This window comes from Labeo rohita, chromosome 18 (assembly GCF_022985175.1).
Source record: "Labeo rohita strain BAU-BD-2019 chromosome 18, IGBB_LRoh.1.0, whole genome shotgun sequence".
NCBI lineage: Eukaryota > Metazoa > Chordata > Actinopteri > Cypriniformes > Cyprinidae > Labeo > Labeo rohita.
The window spans coordinates 8,030,146-8,051,641 of record NC_066886.1 but is presented as its reverse complement, the minus strand read 5'-3'; the positions used below and the strand labels follow the sequence as shown (position 1 = coordinate 8,051,641).

General features: G+C 33.2%; 2 protein-coding genes across 3 annotated transcripts in view; one reads left to right on the top strand and one right to left on the bottom strand.

The window, feature by feature from the left end:
• tbxas1 (thromboxane A synthase 1 (platelet)) overlaps positions 1-257 on the bottom strand; it is a 91,736-nt gene extending 91,479 nt beyond the window's left edge. Inside the window, exon 1 of the mRNA XM_051134616.1 lies at positions 218-257. The gene's annotated coding sequence lies outside the window, so the exon portion shown is untranslated. The remainder of the gene's footprint in view (positions 1-217) is intronic.
• A 2,764-nt stretch (positions 258-3,021) lies between these two features.
• The window catches only part of hipk2 (homeodomain interacting protein kinase 2), a 136,954-nt gene continuing 118,479 nt past the window's right edge, over positions 3,022-21,496 (top strand). For both annotated transcript variants that reach the window (XM_051135801.1, XM_051135800.1), the window contains exon 1: positions 3,022-3,383. In XM_051135801.1, coding sequence (XP_050991758.1) covers positions 3,365-3,383 — 19 coding nt within the window. In that variant the 5' untranslated portion in view covers positions 3,022-3,364. The remainder of the gene's footprint in view (positions 3,384-21,496) is intronic.

Below are 21,496 nucleotides of genomic sequence, written 5' to 3'. Positions count from 1 at the left end.
ACCAATACACATATCAAGAATAAGTCCTGTCATGTCACCTTTCCCCTATTGTTTTGTAATAGAATCCGCACAACAGTTTACGTAATAAAATGATTGAGAAGCGATCGTGCTCTCTGCTAATAATGTTTGCGATTGCGTTAGTAAATCTGGGATGTTACGGTAGTGTTATGAATGTATTAGATGATAAAGATAGTAAACGAAATGAAACTGCGCTTACCCCGTGTTTGACAACAACCGCTTGCGATGACACTGAGGCGTTCTGGAAAATGTAGTTTTTATGCGTTGGGAAAAAAATCCCACGCAATGACTTGTGGTACTTGTAGTTTGCACTGTTGGCTAGCCGCTAGTGGACCACACAAGAATGGTAGCCTACATCTCTAATTTGAATAAAATATTAGTGATAATGATGATGACAATAATAATAATAATAATAAAAAATAAAAGGCTATAAAATAATTAGAAATAATAGCCTACTATTTAATATTTTGTGTTAGTTTATTTGTTTGCTACAGATAGCTATATTTTGTTGTCTTGTATTATACACTACCAGTCAATGTTTTTTAAATAAATCTCTTCTGCTCACCAAGCCTGCATCTATTTGATCCAAAATACAGCTGATTTTTAAATATATTTACTATTTAAAATAACTGTTTTCTATTTGAATATATTATAAAATGTAATTTATTCCTGTGATTTCAAAGCTGAATTTTTACCATCATTACTCCAGTCACAAGATCCTTCAGAAATCATTCTATTATTCTGATTTGCTCTCAAAAAACATTTATTATTATTATGATATTGAAAACAGCTGATTATAATTTTTTCAGGTTTCTCTGATGAATAGAAAGTTCAGAATAACAGCATCTGAAATAGAAATCTTGTGTAATATTATCAATGTCTTTATCATCACTTCTGATCAATTTAAAGCATCCTTGCTAAATAACAGTACTAATTTATAGAATTTCTTTCGCAAAAATGACTGACTTCAAGCTTTTGAATGGTACACTGTAAAAACAATTTGTTGAGTCAACTTAAAATAATTTGTAACCTGGCTGCCTTAAAATGTTAAGTTCAGTCAACTCAGAAAAAAGTTCATTCAACTTGAAATGTTAAATTATACTAAGTGACAACTTAGATATTTGAGTTGAATCAACTTAAAATTTGAAGGCAGCTGGGTTACTTACCCATCTGTTAAGTTTAGCAAACACAAATATCTAAGTTGTTACTTAGTACAATTTAACGTTTCAAGTTGAATAAACTTATTTTAATTGACTGAACTTAAAATTTTAAGGCAGCAGGGTAACAAATTATTTTAAGTTGACTCAACAAATTGTGTTTTTTATTGTTTACAGTGTACTGTATGGTGTATAATGTTACAAAAGCTTTTTATTTCAGATAAATGCAGATTTTTGGATCTTTCTATTCTATTTCATCCTGAAAAAAATGTACTCAACTCTTTTAAATATTATTGTATAATATACTCTTTTAATATTATCGTATATACATCTTTTAAATACTATTATTTAAATATAATTCGTCTTATAATAATATTAAATGTTCCTTAAACAGAAAATCAGCATATTAGAATGATTTCTGAAGGATCATGTGACACTGAAGACTGGAGTAATGATCCTAAAAATTCAGCTTTGAAATCACAGGAATAAATGACACTTTAAAACATATTAAAATATAAAACATTTATTTTAAATAGTAAAAATATTTAAAATTGTACCGTTTTTGCTGTACTTTAGATCAAAGAAATGCAGGCTTGGTGAGTGTATGTTTTTTTTTAGTGTTTTTGTTAGTTTAAGTTATTATTACTATAATAAGACTTTAAAATGAATGTCTTTCTTTATTATTTATATGAATTATTATTTACAGTGGAAACATTCAAATTCAAATTACATGGGCGTGAAATATCTTTGATGCAAAAACCATGGTAATATTGTTACATTCATGGAAGTGTATATCATGGAAGATCGCATTAAGGAAGTAAGAAATGTAATATCTAGTTGTTTTTAGAACTATATTAAAATATATTTGGAGACAATAGAAAAAAGTAAAAATTTAAAAGCAAAAAAGACTATACAGCTGTTTAGTAAGTACAAGTTGTTTATATAAAAGGCCTTTCTTTTGTATTATTATTATTATTATTCATTTTATGTTTTATTTATTTATTTATTTTACTTTTATTAATTTATTGTATTCTTTTATACGTGTATATGTGCACTGCCCCTGACATGTAAGAATATACACTACCGTTCAAAAGTTTGGGGTCAGTAAGACTTGTAATAGTCCTTAAAGTAGTCTCTTATGCTCATCAAGGCTGCATTTATTTGCTTAAAAAAGAAAAAAAAAAAAAAAACAGTAATATTGCAAAATGTTTTTACAATATAAAATAATGTTTTTTATTTTAACATACTTTAAAATAGAATTTATTCCTGTGATGAAAAGCTGAATTTTTATCAGCTGTTACTCCAGTTTTAAGTGTCACATGATCCTTCAGAAATCATTCTAATATGCGGATTTATTATTAGAATGATCAATGTTGGATAATATCAACAGTTGTGCTGCCAAATATTTTTTGGAACCTGCGATTTTTTTTTTTTCAGGATTCTTTCATGAATAACAAGTTTAAAAAGTACAGTGTTTATTCAAAATATAAATATTTTATAACAATGTAAATTATTTATTATTAACTTTTAATAAACTTTTAATTATTAACTTAATACATCCTTGGTGAGTAAAAGTATTAATTTCTTAAAAAAAAAAAAAAAAAAAACAATAAAAATGTACTGACCCCAAACTTTTGAAGGGTAGTGTATGTGCTCTTGTATGTAAAATATATGGTTGTATTTGTATGTAGTTGTTTTCGTTAAAGTTCAATAAAAAAAAAGTTGTTTTTAGAACGGTAGTGACCGAATCGAGTAGATCATCGTTTGATTTAGAATCCCTGCTCAACGCGATCGGTTGCCTCGTCGTTCGATTATAACGCAAAGTCGCTCCGTTCGCTCGCTCGTTTCTCTCATTGCAACTTTTGCAGGCACTCACTCCACAGACATGATCACCAGCTGAAGCCAAGACCTGCAATTTGGCTCTTTTTTTAGAGCCAAAACACCATCGATCCCCGTGGAGTTAGTTGCAGACATTCTTTCTTCATCACGCACCCCGGGCCGATGATCAAATTGAAATTCTGGATGTGATTTTTTATTCTTTTATCCTTTTTCTCTCCCTGATGAACTGGGTTAGTAATGCAGGAGACAGCAGCGATTCTGTCCGCGGCTCAAGATGGCAGATTTTTATTGAGTTGTGAACAGTGCTGTCGCTTCATTTTTTGCCATGAATAACAGAAATCCTTGCACCGATGGCCCCTGTATACGAAGGTAAGATCTACAGCCCTTACGAGGGCGAAATTAATGTCAGACCTGCACATAATTGACTAACATTATTCACTCTCTCCGCAGAGAGACCGTCGGCTCCCGAGGTTCATTACTAATCTGTTACTTGTCTCAGAAAGGATGCATTTGTTAAATTATCATTATTTATGTAATCTCAACTTGATGTGCCATCGGTTAGTTGTTGAATACATCCTGGTTTATTGTTGCATTTTGACTCAAATCTATTTGAAACCGTCAACCTCCCTCTGTTTTATTGTGTAATGCTGTCTATTCACTTAATGTTTATTCTTATTACAAAACACCACAGTTTTATAACAAATTGCTGTGTTCTGCATCCTCATATCGTATATAATAGATTATGCATCTATTTATCCAGGCAATATGCGAAACAGAAAGTGGATATGAAGCAAACAGGCAGTGTGTATACAGATAAGGCGTGATTAGTAGTTACTTCTTGGATTTGCGCTTAATAATGACTTGATATTCTATTGATGCTGCACAATGTTGTAATGATTTTGACTAATTCACTGCAGTGTTATGGTGACTAATCCTCATTCAGGAATGCTTTATAGGGACTATAGTGCATCCATAGCAGAGTTTTCTTATTTCATTAGCATTTTTTGTTCTCTGTGAGGGGAGAAATCGATTCATCAACAGCTTAAAAAGCTGGGTTTGTTCTCCAGAGAGTATCCTGAGGTCACTTACAGGGTTAGTTCAGCCCTAAATGAATTCTGCCATCATTTACTCACCTAAATCTGTTTTCTGGAGATTTTGGACTGAATGTTAGTGGCTGAGGGTTTTAATCACTTTCACTATGCAAAAACAAGACGAAGTGAAAGCGAATGGTGATTTAAGATTGGCATCTTTCCAGTCGCACAGGTTTAAAATGACGTGAGGTTGTGTAAATGATGACATGATTTACATTTTTGGATGACCTGTCACTTTATGGCTGCATATGCGGTGCATATCCATGTTTTGGGGCACTATATGTGCCTTGGGTGCTTTCAAATTGTATTTGTAATTGAGTTTGAATCATATTCCAGTTGGTTTGAGTTCATAATGCATGTGTAAGATACTGTCTTGAAAATGTAGATGCCATGCCACCCTCAGATTGCGTTTATCCTTCTCAATTTCTTCAATATTTCTGATTGATTAGCCATGCTCCCTCTGCTGGTGATAGCAACCCCCACCCTTTTAGTTTTTAATTCGATGTCTTTAAGAATATTTGCACCAAATAAGCAATACTTTTTAATGTTTGCTTTTAACTATCAAGCTAAAGCAACGGGAAACGTGCAAACTTACTCAGTTCTACAACTTTCTCAGTTTACATGATCATAGGTAGATGGATTCTAGATAGATTCATCTTGTGGCACTGAAACATTTGAAGACCCTTAAGGTAACCCTATGGGACATCTGAAGACCCTTGAGACTTGGTTTAGCCTTTATCTTGCTCTGGCTGTTGTATAAACAGCATCTCCTATGGGACATTCAACATGATCTCAAACAAAACCAAGTGAACTTAAGAAACAGAATCTGTGGGACCTTAACCTAAATGTTTAGTCAACTGGTGATGCTCATAAAGCGCAAAGAGAGATTTGTCATTTGGAAGTAGTTAATGAAGTAAAACTGACTTTGTTCTGGTGGTTTCTCCATCTCTGCTCTTGCTTATTATAGACGCGTGCGCTCAGAATGGAAATGTGGGGCAGCATCACACATTTCCTTTACTGTCCATATGTCTTGTGTGATATTTATGAACGCAATTATGTCGTTTTTACACTTCAGATGGCTGGTTTAGCTGTTTATCGCTCTTTGTTTCACTTGTAGAGTTGTTTTCATTACAAAAGCTGGACATTTTAATATGGTGAAGTTGTGTCATTACATTCCGAATGTCTAATAATTGGTTTATTTGTTGCTTTTTTTGTGGTTTGAGCAGCCAGGTCTGTGAGTGCATGTGTATACGCATTAAAACTAGATTAAATGTCTGGTCATGCTTGTTTAGGATTTATTTACGGACTCCTCTGCTCATCTCATGGCTGTCAGATGCGTGTATTGTGGCGCTAAGGCACATGCGCGCTGTGTTGAGCTCTTTTCAAAAGCAGGAGTAAAAGACCTTTCAGTTTGTGAATAAATATCTGTTACTGCTCCAGTTTAGGGTACAGACTGTCCGTGGAGACGTCTGTAATGCCAGTCCATAGTGAGAGCTCTTTGTTGTTGCCTTTTCCCGTGCACTGATGTGTCTTTGTGGAGCGCTGTGGTGCAGGCCCAACGCTCTGGCTCAATCCCATACGGAAGAGTAATCTGGGGCCAGAGGAGTCTTGGCTCCTGGCCTCGTAACCCACACTGACATGTTGATAAATGCCTGATGTGAGGACCAGGACAACCTGTCTCTACAGCAGAAGGAAGCGAGTGTTTAGCTTTGGAATTCTGGAGATAGAAAGACACCTTGAGTCAGGCCTGGGTCTTTCCGATTATTGTTTTATCTCTTTGTATTTAGGGGTCGTGTGTATTAATTATTAATATTATTTACGCTATGCTTAATCTTTGAAGGACAATTCTGTCATCACTTATTCAAACTCATGCTGTTGCAGGACTGTATGACTTTCTTCCCAGGAATGTTAAAGGAAATTACTACTCCAGCTACTCTTTCCCATAAAACATAAATATACAAGACTGTTCAAAAGTTTGAGGTCAGTAAATTCATACTTTAATATGGCAAGGATGCATTAAATTGATCGGAATGACTTCTGAAGGATCATGTGACACTGAAGACTGGAGTAATGGCTGCTGAAGATTTGGCTTTGCATCATGGAAATAAATTATATTTTAAAATACATTAAAATACAAAATGTTTTGCTGTATTTTTGATCACATAATGCAGCCTGGGTGAGCATAAGTGACCACTTTCAGAAACACCAAAAAAATCTTATCAACTCAAGATTTTGAGTGGTAAATAAATAAATCTGATTGGTCCATATGACTTTTCTATTATGTTCCAAGCCTTCTGAAACCAATTTTTTAAGAACCAGTTGTCTAAACCTAGGGCCCTATGAAATCTGTTTTATTTTTTCCTAAATTCCATTTTATGTTTTTCCAAATTCCATTTTTTTCCATTTTAATTTTTCTGGGTTCCACCCAATTATTTTTTTACATTTATCTGGTATTTTTTTTTATTCTAGTGAATTTTAATTATAAAAAAAATGTTTTAATAATTTTATTACTAGTAGTACTATCATTACATTAAGTAATAATTTTACTTTTAATTTGTCACAGTTTTTTAGAAGTTAAACCAACCTTTTATTTTGACAAGTTGCTGTGAAGACCTTTAAATTTCTGTTTGTATATGATATGACGACAGTTTCTCTCAAAAGAAATTATAAAATGTTCATGAAGTGACTCTCAAAGCAGTTCTAGAGCTTATGTTTGTGTTCATGTACTCATATTGAGGCGGCAGGGGCTGGAAACACCACGAGCATCACATGCGCTTATGTATGTAGTAAACAAAACCACGTGTCTGAGCTATTCATTGACAGAGACACTCAGAACATGCAGATTCATATTAAGATAGTATTGTTAAGGCTTGGTATTCACAGTCCATAACGCATTTTGATTTAAGTGTACTGACCTCATTTTGATTTATTCATTCAAAATTCGAAAAATTCCATGACATTCCGTGTTACACAGTAAATTCCATTTTTATGACTGGATTCCGCGTTTTCCGCATCGTGGAAATCATAGGGCCTAGTTGTTCTTTGACCTGTAGATGATCTCTGCCAACTGTTTTTGCTTTTCAAACCTTTGGAAACCTTCTTGGTTTCCCTGAGTTTGGGTTCAAGCCACCATCTCCACTTGACAACTGTCTGCGTCATAAATTTCATAAAACAACCGTTCCAACATATTGTTCTGTTTTGGTGTTGGAGGTGATTGATTGTCCTTAACTGATCTTAACCCATGCCTAAGGTCCAGGGTCATTGCCAGTTGAGAATTGCAGGAAAATCTATAAGTTTGGAGGTCATTACCCCCCTGAGTGAGTTTACATTGTTGCCCCCCTCCATCAAGAGGAAGTGCTTCTTTGCGAGGACACTGCAGCATTGTGACATCAGTGTCCTTTTGGCAGACCGACAAATGCCTGGTTCTCATAGCCATCCACGGTTGAAAACCACAATGGCTGTCCAGGTCATTGGTCACTCTGGAAATAGTCTTTTCCAGTGTATTATCCTCACAGAAGTCCTCACAGGACTTTTTGCCTCACCGTGGGTCAATGAATGAACCGCAGTCTTACTGAATGTGATTATGCTGTCCACATCTTGTGTTCCTTTGAAGCCTGAGGGACATTTGAGCTCTCAGAACCTCAGTGGGGAAATGGCTCACAGGTGTGCTTTGGTGCCCAAGGGAGCAGAATTGTGGGATATGGGGGTTGGTTATTTAATGGGGTCTGTCCTACTGACAGAAACCAAAAGGGTTAGGGAAAACGGGGCTTTGTGTTACAGACCACGGTGAGCTTGTTCATTTTTGTAGGTGTTTATTTTGCATGTGACATGCACTAATTTTGCATGTTTGGATTGAAACTGAAATGTACAATATGAATGCACTGACTAATGTGTGATGGTACCATCACTAGTGAACAATTTTAGTATTTCAACACGAGCCCATAACGTGATTCTCATTATCAATGACTGTCTGAGAAGGACGTTAATGGCAATCTTATTTAGAAATGAAATCCAGATTCCAGTAATAAAAGTAAAGCCATTTGCACTCTGTGTATGGCTATAATTATCTTCAAAGCTCAACAAGTATGAAATATAAACACAGTGGATGTTTTGGTATAACATGTTTTTCTCATTAAGTGATTTATGTGGGTGCTTGTCACAATGACGCTGACCTCTAGAAGTCTCACAGAATGAAACTGTCAAATTAAGTAAACAGTGTTAAATGTGATGGCTTTAAATATTTCATTCAGCTCTTTTATTATGAATGCAATAAAAACAAACTCTGAATCCTATTAATTCAGTATTCTAACCTCAGGATTCATAAACCTCTACATGTCTCTAAAGATGTTCATTTGTAAAAGGGTTTACATTTCAGATGCGATTAATATGTTGATATTGTAAGTTGAGTTGTCTGTGGAAACATATATGAATGTAAATGTATGTTTGCTAAAACTGGGGGGGGGAGAATTAAAAAAAAAAGGTTTTATTTTTGGGGCTGTTAAAGTGTTAACATTTAACTTTAAATTTAAATATTGTTACTGAATATGAAACCATAATATTAATATCATAACCATTCTTCATTTGTCCTTGTAACAGTTATTCTTAGTATCATTCTTAGTATTTAGTATAAGTAATAGTATTAATTTTTGATCTAACTGTTTTTTTTCATAGTTAAAATACCAAAAACTGCTTTATAAAGACTTTCTAAATCCTGAGATTAATTACAAGTATTTTATTCTTTTGAATAAAAAAAAATAGCATTATGGGAAAAAATATTAATTTCAATTTTATACTTATTACGTATGAAGTAAGTACAAAGAAATAAATTAGAACTAGAATGTTTTTTTCAGGTTTATAAACCTACATGTACTTTCATTTGAAAAAAGATAAAAAACATCAGGTTTAATTACTTATTATTGTACTTAATTACTTATTTTGTATTACTGTGATTTTTAGATGCCTATTATTTTGAAACAATTTTAGAAACAAGTTGTCTTTAGTTTATAATGGCATGCTCACAATTCTCACGATACAAATGGGTTTTATCCATAATGTATAGCTGCCTTTATTTTTATTTTTGTTATTATAATTTTTCGCTCACAAAGGGGTCATCACATTGCACTGTCTTTCTCTTCAACTTCTGTACGTCCCCTCTCAGGCACCATAGCACATGACCCGCAGGCTCTATAATGGGATTTTATTATTTCATAATTAGCCTGTTTGCTGTGCTCATGTTGACTTATGTAACAATTTATTACGCAACTCCCAGTTTAAATGACTAATTTGCAGTTCTCTATTTGTGAAAGTTTTGGCATGACTGGTAACGATTAGTCCGCTATAAGGTTTCAAGGAGAGACGTGCCAGCGTCGTTAGCCCGAGAGCTCTCGCCACATGCGAGATACGCCAGGGTAGGTGAGTTCAGCATTGATTCGCAGCCATGCGGAAACACAGGAGGATCCAGCTGCAAGCCTCTATGTTTGTTTCGCGGTGCGGGCGTCAGATGTGATGCAGCACCAAGGGCATTTTCAGACAATGCTGAGTGTCATACCTATCTACACCCACACTTATCCCGCAGCAGCGATGCATTCTAGGAGACACGCTGTGTTTACATGGTAAACAAAAGGTTTGCATATAGTTGCCAGGCTCTGTCAACATACGGTCACTTAGTGAGGTAAATAAGCAGCGATAAAAATGCAAGAAACTGATGGGTATGAAAAGGAAATCAAGTCATTTTTAAATGTTTCAAAACATCACAATTGGGCCTGTTTTGACTCATTCTGCCAGGTCTGGTGGATGTGCATTTTTTTCTTAAAGGGTGGGGGTCCAACTGGCATGTTTCCTTTGATCAGATATGAGAGGATCAGTTCACGCTGGGGTCTCTCCCGGCTGCATTCTTCCACCAACAAAGGGAAATGAAAGGGGGGCTTTTTTTCACAGCCGCTGGATTTGCGGGGCCGTAATCACATGGCAATTACTCCTTCATGAAGGGCACCATTCATTTCGCCTTCACACCTATGGTTACCGGCACCAGGGTTCAAATCACCAGCCACTGACTGATGGAATTCAGCTGCTTTTGTGCAATGCTGTCCTGCTTATAGGCATCTCAGGGCATCAGTTATGAATTTTAGTGAAATGCAAAGGGTTAATAACATGGGTATCTTTGGTTTTTAACCAACATATTTAGCTGTACTTACTCTGAAACAAATTGTGAGGAAATTTCATAAACAGTTGGCAAATGGCAAGGAACACACTGAATTATCCATTGTGCTATGCTAATTTTTTTTTACCTAACTTAATTTGGTGTTCCTAGTTAAAAATAAGCTTGTAAATCTCTCATAATGCTATATTATCACCAAATCTTGGATTCTATGTTTTTGTCAACTTGTTTTCTTGCAGTTACATAGGTTTTGTATTTCTTTTGAAACTGATTGATCACAGGCCTTATTTATTTGATCTTATGTGCCTTTTGAGAGCAGAAAAAAACATTTTTGTGGGTAATTTTGGCAGTGTTCACTCATAAACAGAGGTGCAAATAGAGTTCACCAAGCGTCGTCAATCGGCCATATTTGCGACACTGAACATAAACAATACTACTGAACCTGCTAATTATTGCTGCTGAAAATGATCAATTATTGTCATGTTTTGGGCTGTACTAATTGGTCAGACCAAGAAAAACATTTGGAGTACTATAGACTGCCAAAAGTTGTAACAAATCAAGGAGAAGTGTGCTAAAAACTTGAGGAACAAAAGGGGTTTGTGGTTGGCCAAACTGAACCAGGATTTCCAGGGCAAGAATCATGACAACATTTGTTTTTGTTCTTAGCATTTCCATTCAGCTAGGTGAAATATTAGGCTAATGTCGTAATTAATACTGCTCATATGCATCTTTACCACCTATTAACTTTAGTTTGTCAAAATATTGCACCCTTTCCTGCTTACTAAGTCCTTCTCTATATGATTTAGCAGTTTCCACATGTTTTTTCAGTGGTTTAGACAACATAAATTAGCCGAACAACATATCCCGTAGTACATTAACCCTGCAATCAGTGCTGTTGTTTACATCCGTGTATCTCCAATATCGACACACATCCGGGTAACTGACCAAACCGTGACATAAGTGCAAACCCCTTTATAGCTACACAACCTACAATACGAGTAAATCACACGCATATGCGACTAAATCTTCACTCTGGGCGACAAAATGATGTTTAACATTAGATTTCACTCGCCAGTGTGTGAGTTGGAGGCTCAGGAGAAGTTTAGTACATATATATTTTCACTCGTCGAAGACTCTAAGGTATTGTGGTACTCTGAGGTCTGTGGTATTTTAAAAATAGATGCGCATTGCGCAGCTCACCTGTATTTTGCCGTACCGTAAACTCTAGTCTGAAGGCGCACGACCTCGCTTTGCTGAGAGCGCTGTTTCTCACACACCCAAAGAATAAGAGAGCGAGAGAGTCTAACATAACATGCAGAACTGACGTGCTGCATGTAAACAATGTTCTTTGTTGAATTTTCCTGTCAAAATAATGAAATTAATCTGAAAGTCTTCAGCTTTTAAAACAATTGCCGCTTTCTCTGGTTGGGGGCGGGACTAGTGCGCAAACGACAGTCTCATTGGCTGGCGCTCACCTATTATCATCCGTGTTTTGATTTCAGCAAATCAGTTATGAACCCGGTATCTCATTACTCCTTAGTGCATTTTATATTGTTATTAGTAGTAGAATTCGTAGTATTTTGATTATCCTATTAGTATTGTTGTTAGTTTTTTATCTTTTTTTAAATGACCAACAATATCTTAGGCACCACCACCAGTACAAAGTTCAGTTAAAATGACTAATATGCATTCATACATGGTTTCCAAGTTTTAATTCTAATTACTAAAATTCTATCAAGTTGGGATAAGATTGCAAAAAAGTACCAAAATGATTGAATTTTTATACCCTGTGTTGAGCAAACTTCAGTAGGTTTTGATCCAATGTGATAACATTAACTAGCATATTCTGGAAAACGAAAATCCCCTCTTGGCCAAAATGAGCTGAAAAACTGAAATGGTGTTCTCTTGTAAAATTCTTTTGTACTCCAATAATCTGTTTTATTTACAACTTTCGAGAAATCATTTTTTATAGTGTGCTCTGAGGTAAAATGGGGTCTTGTGTGCTGACTTCTGTAATGTGGGATCCTGTGCATGAGCATACATGGGTTAAATTGGCATACAATGCATTCATTGGTCTTTCAGCATGCTCACCCCCTCCCTGTTCTGCCCATGCCATGCCAGCCTGCTGAAAGCACATTGTCTATGCCCTATATAATCCTATTGTTGTTGAGAAACCCCCATGACTTGGGCCATTTGGCATGGCGAAGCCCGGCCTGCTTTATTAGGGTAATGTACAGTCTAAACTTGATGTGACAGACAGATTAGCTTTGCCCACAAACATCCCGTAGTTAAAACCCAACATAACTAAACTTAATAGTATAAAGATGTGTAGGTTTCATTTTACTTTTATTCATTTTTTAGGGTTTGTATAGATCATTGGCCACTCTTGAATAGGAGTTTTTATTTTATTTTATTTTATTTTCAAAATAGTACAGAATTTAAATTCTAAAATGTATTGGTTATTTGCCATAACATTTTGATAATTGATTGTATAGATCATTGGCCACTCTTATTCTTCCACTGGCAGTGATTTGTAGTGTGAACAAGAGTGGAAGTATTGTATTTTATTTAATTTTTTATTTGATTTTATTATTTGATTTTACTTTATTTAATTTAATTTTATTATTGTTTTATTTTATTTTATTTTATTTTTTTTGTATTAAAATAGTACAGAAGTTAAATTGTAAAATTTATCAGTTATTTGCCACAACATTTGAATAATTGTCAGCTTATCATACCATATTTAAATTTTAAATATTGACATATTCCTATTTATTTTGACTAATTATTTTTCAAAATATATTTAATTTTATTATTATTATTATTATTATTATTAAATTTTTTATTAATATTTTTTTAAATTATATATATATATATATATATATATATATATATATATATATATATATATTTGATTTTAAAAGATTCTGTGTATATCAGTACAGTACCAGTCAATAATTGATATTTAACAGCTGATAAATAATCTTTCCTCTTGCTAGGACGTTCAAAAAAAATATAAAAAAAAAAAAATATATATATATATATATATATATATGTATTAATTTTTAGTTTTTTTTTGTTTTTTTGTTTTTTCCTTTTTGTCTATATATAATATATATTTCTACATTAGTGTTACTTGCTGTTTTTTGTATTTGATTGTGGAATTTACAAGCTATTTCTGGGTGTACAAGCTGGTGTTTCTGTATCATTTTTCTTCAGTGTACGTATGTCTCCGTCTTCCTCCTCCTTATTTAAACATTTCTTGAAGGTAATATAGTCAGGAGAATAAAGAAGAACGGCCCTGAGAAAGATATTGTCAATAAGTCTCTTCAAACCGGTCAGTTCCCACCCTCTCATACTCATGTTTTATATATTGAAAGCGGCAGACAGTGCTGCAGGTAAAACTCTCCACACACACACAGTCATTGTGGGGTTTGGCCGCCCAGCCCGACTGTGGGCTCTTCACAGATGGCTGCAGGTAGCGTGACACGCTTGGCTGATAACCAAAGGACTTCAAAGCCCCAGACAGCCAGAACAGAGCTGAGAGAGTCTGCCCCACTTTTTGATGTGCGCCTGGAGGAGAGAGAAAGGGACACTGGCGCCCCGACAGACCGGAGCGTTCTTAAGAGCCGGAGATGAGCGGCCCCATTGCCCCTTAATGAGCTCTGCTCCAAAACCCATCGTGCTCACACACAGGTCCTCTTTGTCAAAAAAGCTTGATCGGTTAACGGTAGACTCTAGTTAACTAAGCAAAGCTCTGACTGGAAACTAATCTTGACTTTTAAGTCACATTTCACTTTTTCCAGTTTTTGGTATTTAATTTGAAGTTCTCTTTGATTTCAAAGCACTGTGAAGCTTGTAAAAGACAGTTTTAAAAGACAGTTAACCCAAAAAGGAAAAAATCCGTCATCATCCACTCATATTCATGTCGTTCCAAACCTGTATGACTTATTTTCTTCTGTGGTTCACAACAGAATGTATAAAAATGTCTCAGTGTTTTTGCCCATGCATTGAAAGTCAATGAGGTCTAAAGGTTGTTGGACAAAACAGCTGAAACATTTGTTTTTTTTTGTTTGTTTGTTTGTTTGTTTTGTCTTCCACAAAAGAAATAGTCTTTATGTATTTTTTATATATTTATATGTACTTTTATATATTAATTTGGTATGACATATGTGACCCTGGACAACAAAACCAGTCTTAAGTAGCACAGATATATTTATAGCCAACTATACATTGTATGGGTCAAAATTATCGATTTTTCTTTTATGACAAAAATCATTAGGATATTAGATAAAGGTCATGTTCCATGAAGATATTTTGTACATTTCCTACTGTAAATATATCAAAACTTAAGTTTTGATTAGTAATGTGCATTGCTCAGAACTTCATTTGGGCAAATTAAAGGCGATTTTCTCAATCTTTAGATTTTTTTGCACCCTCAGATTGCAGATTTTTAGCTTTCAGATTATGTAAATCTCAATTAAAAAAACTGACCCTATATGGTTTTGTGGTCCAAGGTCGCGCTTCGTAATTTATACACTACTATTCTAAAGTTTAGGGTCAGTAAGATTTTATTCATGTTTTTGAAAGAAGACATTTATGCTCAAAGCAGCATTTATTTGTTTGAAAATACAGTAAAAACAGTAATTTTACAATTTTAAAAAACTATTTTATTTTAATATTTTAAAATATAATTGAATCCTGCGGTTTCTTATTAACGATGTTAAAAAACAGTTATTTTGCTTGATGTTTTTGTGGAAGCCATAATACAATTTTACATTCTTTGATAAATAGAAAGTTTATAAACAGCATTTATTTAAAATAGAAATGTTTTGTAACATTAAAAATGTCTTTAGTCTAAATTTTTTTTTTATTAATTAGAGCCCTATATAATCATTTTTAAGTTTTCCCAAATTTAGTTTCATTTATTTATTTATTTATTTATTCAAATTCCATTTTTTTTTTGTTAATTTTCCTTTTTTTCCCGTTATAATTTTTCTAGGCTCTGTTTTAATGGTTCAATTAACTAATTAACTGAAATCATGAAAGTTTTTAACAGCAATTCATTAAAAGTTTAACAAAAAAAAATCATTTTTAAGGCCCATTGAAATATGTTTATATATATGTATATATATATATATAGTAGTAGTATTTATTTCCTTTTTTTTTAGTTGTTTGTTTTTTTTCCCCCCAGAAATACTGTGTTGTGTATTTCCATTTTTCTGATAAATAAATTCTGGTAAATTATTTCTCTGGTAAAAATTCCTTAAAAATGTAATAATTATTTAATTATTACTTTTAGTAGTAGTACTATCTTAACATTAAATGATATATTTCTGTCACATTTTTTTCAAGTTAAACTGCACTTTTATTTTATTTTGGTAGGCTGCTTTAAGTTTCTGTTTGTATGTGAGTTGACGATAGTTTTTCTCAAAAGAAAAGGTAAAATGCTTATTAAAAAAAAATTGTGCGTCTGTGTCATTCATTCACACAGAGACAGAACATGCAGGATTCACATTTAAATAGTCTTTTTGCAGCTTAATATTCACAGACACTAGTCCATACTGTGTTTTAATATAGGTGTACAGGCCTACTTTTGATTTATTCATACAAACGTTGGCATATTCCGTGACATTCCGTGTTATACAGTAAATTCCATTTTGACCAGATTCCGCGATTCATTCCGTGTTTTCCATTTTTCTATCAACAGTGTTTATTTTTCAATTAAAATTGTTTAGTTATAATAAAAATGTATTGACATGATCAGATAAACCCAGTCATTTTGTTAGATGTAGAACATGAAAGATGCGCTTTGGGCCACTGGTGTGTGACGTAGGCTGTGGATCTCACTGTATACGCTCTCTCTGACCGCACTCTGAACTGACCTATCGTTCAACACACACTCCAGAGAACGCCAGAGAGCGAACGGGAGGCTGATGATAGATGCGGTATCCTCCGTCCTCTCCATCCTCTCCTCTGCTGGGGTGCATCTTGCAGGGCCGATTTCTTGGAGGTTAATAATTGAAAGGGTGCTGGTGGGTTGTTGGCAGCGTGTAGTTGTGCGTAGGCTGTAACCTTTGTGTGTGTGAGACGCCCTCCCCTCTTTCAAGATCAATGACACATGTGGGTCTGCCCTCCCCTCTGCGTATCCCATGACCAGTCAGGGCAGCCTCGAAAATCTCTGTCTCCTTCTTCGCTCCGTCTCCAAGAAAGGCCAAGTGCCGACCTTTCGCAATGAAAGCATGGCCTTTGCCGTTTCTGGGATTGTTGTTTTTACCTTGCAAACTTTATGACTGTGAACACGACATGAGGGAGAACAAGGTCGCGATGGATGGCAGCTGATACGACTTGGTGGATATTGAGCGTCAACGTTGGGACTCGTTCCCTCGTGGGCTCTGGATCCTGTTTATTTTAGGCCGGACACCCTCTTTCATGTGTCTTGAAAGTCCGTGTTGCCTTTGGTGTCACGGGCTGGCTGACTGATTAGAGGCTTCTCTCTTTGAGGAGTTACGACACCAGAATGTCTCAATCCGTGAATCCCTTTGGGACGGAGCTGCGGGGACGTTATAACCTCTAACTCGGCTCAGAGACAAGACATGTCCCGTCAATAATGCATACGTCCCCTTTCTACTTTCAGAAAGAATGTGAGTCACATGTTGTGGTGTGTGTGTATATAACAGAGAGTTCCTGTCATGTTTAAAGAGGGACCTTCAGGGGCTAGAGCACTTAGAATTCAGCCTTGAAACCAAAAAAAGACAAGACCAGAATGAAGAATTAAAATCTTCTGAGATGTTAGTTTTACAGAATAAATAGGTAGTTCTTTTGAGCAGAAAATAGCTAAAATAAATAATAAAAATTTAAATTAATTAATTAATACATTTAAATAAAAATAAATTAATAAAAATAAACTAATTAAATGAAATGCTTTAATTATTTATTTATGTATTTTCCTCAGTATATTGGTATTTGATATAATAAAGTTTATTGTAAAAATTTGATATTAAACAATACACACATTTTTAAAATGTATTTTCCTTTTTTATCATTTAAATAAATAAATAAATAAATAAATAAATGTATTTATTTTCCTTGATATGTTGGTTACATACCATTTATCAGCTGGTATTTGATATATTAAAGTTATTGTAAATATTTTATATTAAATATTTCCCCTGTTTATATATTAGATTATCCTGTAACACTCAACATTAATATTTTTGTACAATTATTTTGACAAAGCATTATAGAATTTTGCTTTTATTTTGTTTTATTTGTGATGTTTATTTTTGTGTTTTAGCTGCAGTCATTTAGAACATTTCTAATTTCTGTTGAAGATTTTGATTTACACTTATTTTGGTAAAATTATTTTGACAAAACATTATAGAATTTTGCTTTTATTTTGTTTTAATTTTTGTTTGTTTTAATACTTTTACATGCTTTGTCTCTCACTTTTTAAATATTCTATATATATATATATATATATATATATACATACATACATACATACATACATACATACATATATATATATATATATATATATATATATATATATATATATATATATGTGTATGTATGTGTATGTATATATATATATATATATATATATGTTTATTTTTTTTTTAGCTTTAGTCATTTAGAACATTTCTAATTTCTGTTGAAGTTTTTTATTAATTTACACTTATTTTTGTAAAATTATTTTGACACAGCATTATAGAATTTTGCTTTTATTTTGTTTTATTTTTTAATACTTTTACATGCTTCGTCATGCACTTTTAAAATTTTTCTATACATTTTCGATTTTTTTTTTTTTCAGTTTTATTTTTTGTTTTAGCTTTAGTCATTTAGCTTTAGTCACTGTTTAAGTTTTTGATCTAAAATTTATATTGTATTTATTTACGCTCATTTACCAAAAACGTTTTACTTAAAAATAACAACACTGTTATCAGCTTAGTAGTATTTTAATACTGGGAAAAATCTGCATGAGCATCCTGTTAAACATCTGCTCCTTTTGTGCAAAAAAAGAAAGTCACAGGTTTGTAACGACATGAGAGTGATTAAATGATGGCAGATTGTTCATTTTTGGGTGAACTGTCCCTTTAAGGTGTTTGTGTGAGGGGCAGTTTGGCACTGTGGCCTGAAATGTCTCATGTGGTTGACACTGCTAAGGCCATGTGCCTGAACTCTGTTGCATTTGAGAGGGACGGATACATACTTACACACACACACACACACACACAATAGCCTCATGCTGAAGAGAAAGCAGGGAGCGGGTGGGTTGAATGCTTATCACAATCAGACACATGGACAGTGTATATATGTGTGTGTGTGTTTGTCAGACCTTCGCTGGTGTCAGTGCTGATCCTCTTCTACAGCCCTGCTCTCCTCCAGCCAGCCAGCGCTCAAAAAACAAACATGTTTTGGAAACAGCTCTCTCTGGCTTGCCATTGGCTGCCAGCAAGACTGATCGGGTCTGACTGGTTCCTTAACACTTCAGTATGATCTGATCCTGAGAGACACCCCTGCTCAGATATGTTTTAATGTGTGTTTGTTAATGTGTGCCTGAAAACCTCAGAAGGCTGCGTCTCCATGTGTTTGCCCAAGCATGAAACAAATGACAGAGCTGTCATAGATATACATATTAGCGTAATGGATTCCACAGCACTACAGGGCCTCCCAAATAATGTATGCAAAAAGCCACTCAAGGAAGATATGACACACAACATTACATTTTGTATTCCTTATACATTTTCACCAATGAAATGTGGGTTTCCTAGTCAACCAGTTGGGCTTAAGGAACATAACAATCATGTTTTAAAAGCTGAATGCTAATGAGTTTTAGTTGAATCACACGACAGTAATTAAGGTTTGGTCATAAATGTATTGAATCTAGAAGCTTTCTTCTAGGTCATGACCCATATCATTGTTGTTTCCTCATGGGTGACAACTTAATAACATTTTGTAAAAATAAATAAAAATAATAATAAAATGCCTTTTTGAAATCACTGAATTTTTTAATTATTTATTAGAAGTGAAGTAATGAATTTGACTGATTATAATACTTTTAAAACAAAACAGGACAATTCTGGCAAATTTAACTCTATAATTATTTTAAAAATGAATGGAAAAATAATTATTTTATTATATTTTATTATATAATTATTATAATTAATTTAATGTGATTTATAGAATGATTGCATAAAAAAATAATTAAATAAATACTTTTACGGGACCAAAAAGTTCTCTTAATTTAATTTAATTTAATTTAATTTATTATTTAATTTCATAAAAAAGATTTATGAAATGATTCCATTAAAAAAATAAAAGAAAATAAAATTCCAGGACCGAAAAGTTCCTTCAAAAATTAAATAAAATTAAATTTATGGAATGGTTGCATTAAAAAAAAAATAATTAAGTATATATGTTTAGGACCAAAAAGTTCTCAAAATAAAATAAAATAGAATAAATAAAATAAAAGGACTGAAAAATTATATATAAGTTATAAATCATAATAATAAATTTATGAAATGATTGCATTAAAAAAAATAAAACAAAATAAAATTCCAGGACTGAAAAGTTCCTTAAAAAGTTAAATAAAATTTAATTTATGGAATGATTGCATTAAAAAAAAAAATTAAGCATAAAAGATCTCATCTCATCTCATAAAATTAAATACCATAACCGAAAAGTTTCCTTAAATTTAAATAAAATTTAATTTATAAAATGATTGCATTAAAATAAATAAATAAATAAATTAATTAATTAATTAAATAAGGACTGAAAAGTTCCCATTAAATTAAATTAAATTAAATTAAATTAAATTCCAGGTCCGAAAAGTTCACTTAATCACCCATATGTTTGTGTATTTTTTTTTTTTTTTTTTTTTTTTTTTTTTTTTAATCAGCTCTTTTGAAGGTAATTAAAGAAAAACATGTAAAAGCCATTAAAGGTTCTCTAGCTTTTATCATTTAATTTGTTTTATAGAAGGGTCATAAAGGGAATAAAAAATTACAGCCCTTGTTTAAACTCATTCATCATCTTAAAGCCAAAAGCAATTAATCGGCCTAGACGGACTCTGATGGAGTCACGGATTACATTATTTTAAAACTTATTGTTGTGCTCCGTGTGTGTACGTGTTCCTGTTTTGTTCTTTTGTTCTGTCTAGGGCTATAATTTCATTCTTGCTTCTCCAGAAAATGTCAGGCCGTTCGGTAATCAGATTACTCATAGTTTATGGCTTTTGCTGAGGTATTAATATGTTGTATATGTTGTTCACTTATCACTAGCGTCAGTCGCTGGCAGGACTCCAGGCTTTGCTTATGGAGCTCTCAACACCGCTGCTCTACAGAACATCATTTGTGACTCAAAGTCAACATGAAACCATTTAACTACTGTGATGGACTTGACTTTATTCATTGACTGGATTGTGAATTGTGTCTGTGACATGTGATTTGAATGATGGGGTTGAAAAAATAAAAAAAATAACTAAATAACTTGATGTCAGTTAAAAAAAAAAAAAAAGAGGTTTTGATGAAAAATATGATTTTTGTACCCCTTTGGAATTACATGCGCCAGTGAATAGTTAATAATATTAAGACCAGGAATGTTAATAAAGGGATAGTTCACTCAAAAATTAAGATTTCCACAATTTACTCACCCTCAACTCATCCTAGGTGTATCTAAAGTGGCATTTAGATGTATTTACATGCTGTTTAATGCAGCTCCGAGGGACATGGAATGTTTTAACCTGCAGTTACAAATACATAATGTTTTGATAACGTCGAATACTGACATTTGAAATGATTTAAAAATGAGAAGATACATTAAATGTGAAATGTGAGACGCAAAACCGTGCTGTGGCTTTGTTTGGAATGATTTTTGTTGGCGAAATAGAGCAAAAAACAGGAAATATGTTGCCTAAAATGTAAGTTTCTTAATATTAACATATTGTTTATTGAATTGTTGTATAAAACCAATATCACATTTGTAATCAAGCTGACTTTTGGAGAAAAAACAGCACTCTTCCTATGATATTGTACGAAATCATATGAATATATGCATTTTCTGCTTATATTCTTATTATGTGATCGTTCTAAATGCATTTTAATAGATTTTTCACAAGCCTGTGATGACGCGTTTTAACGGTCATCATCATCATAAATCCTTTAAGGTTTTTCATATTTTTATTTTTAAAAATATGTATGTACATTTATAACACCATACTTTGTATCACA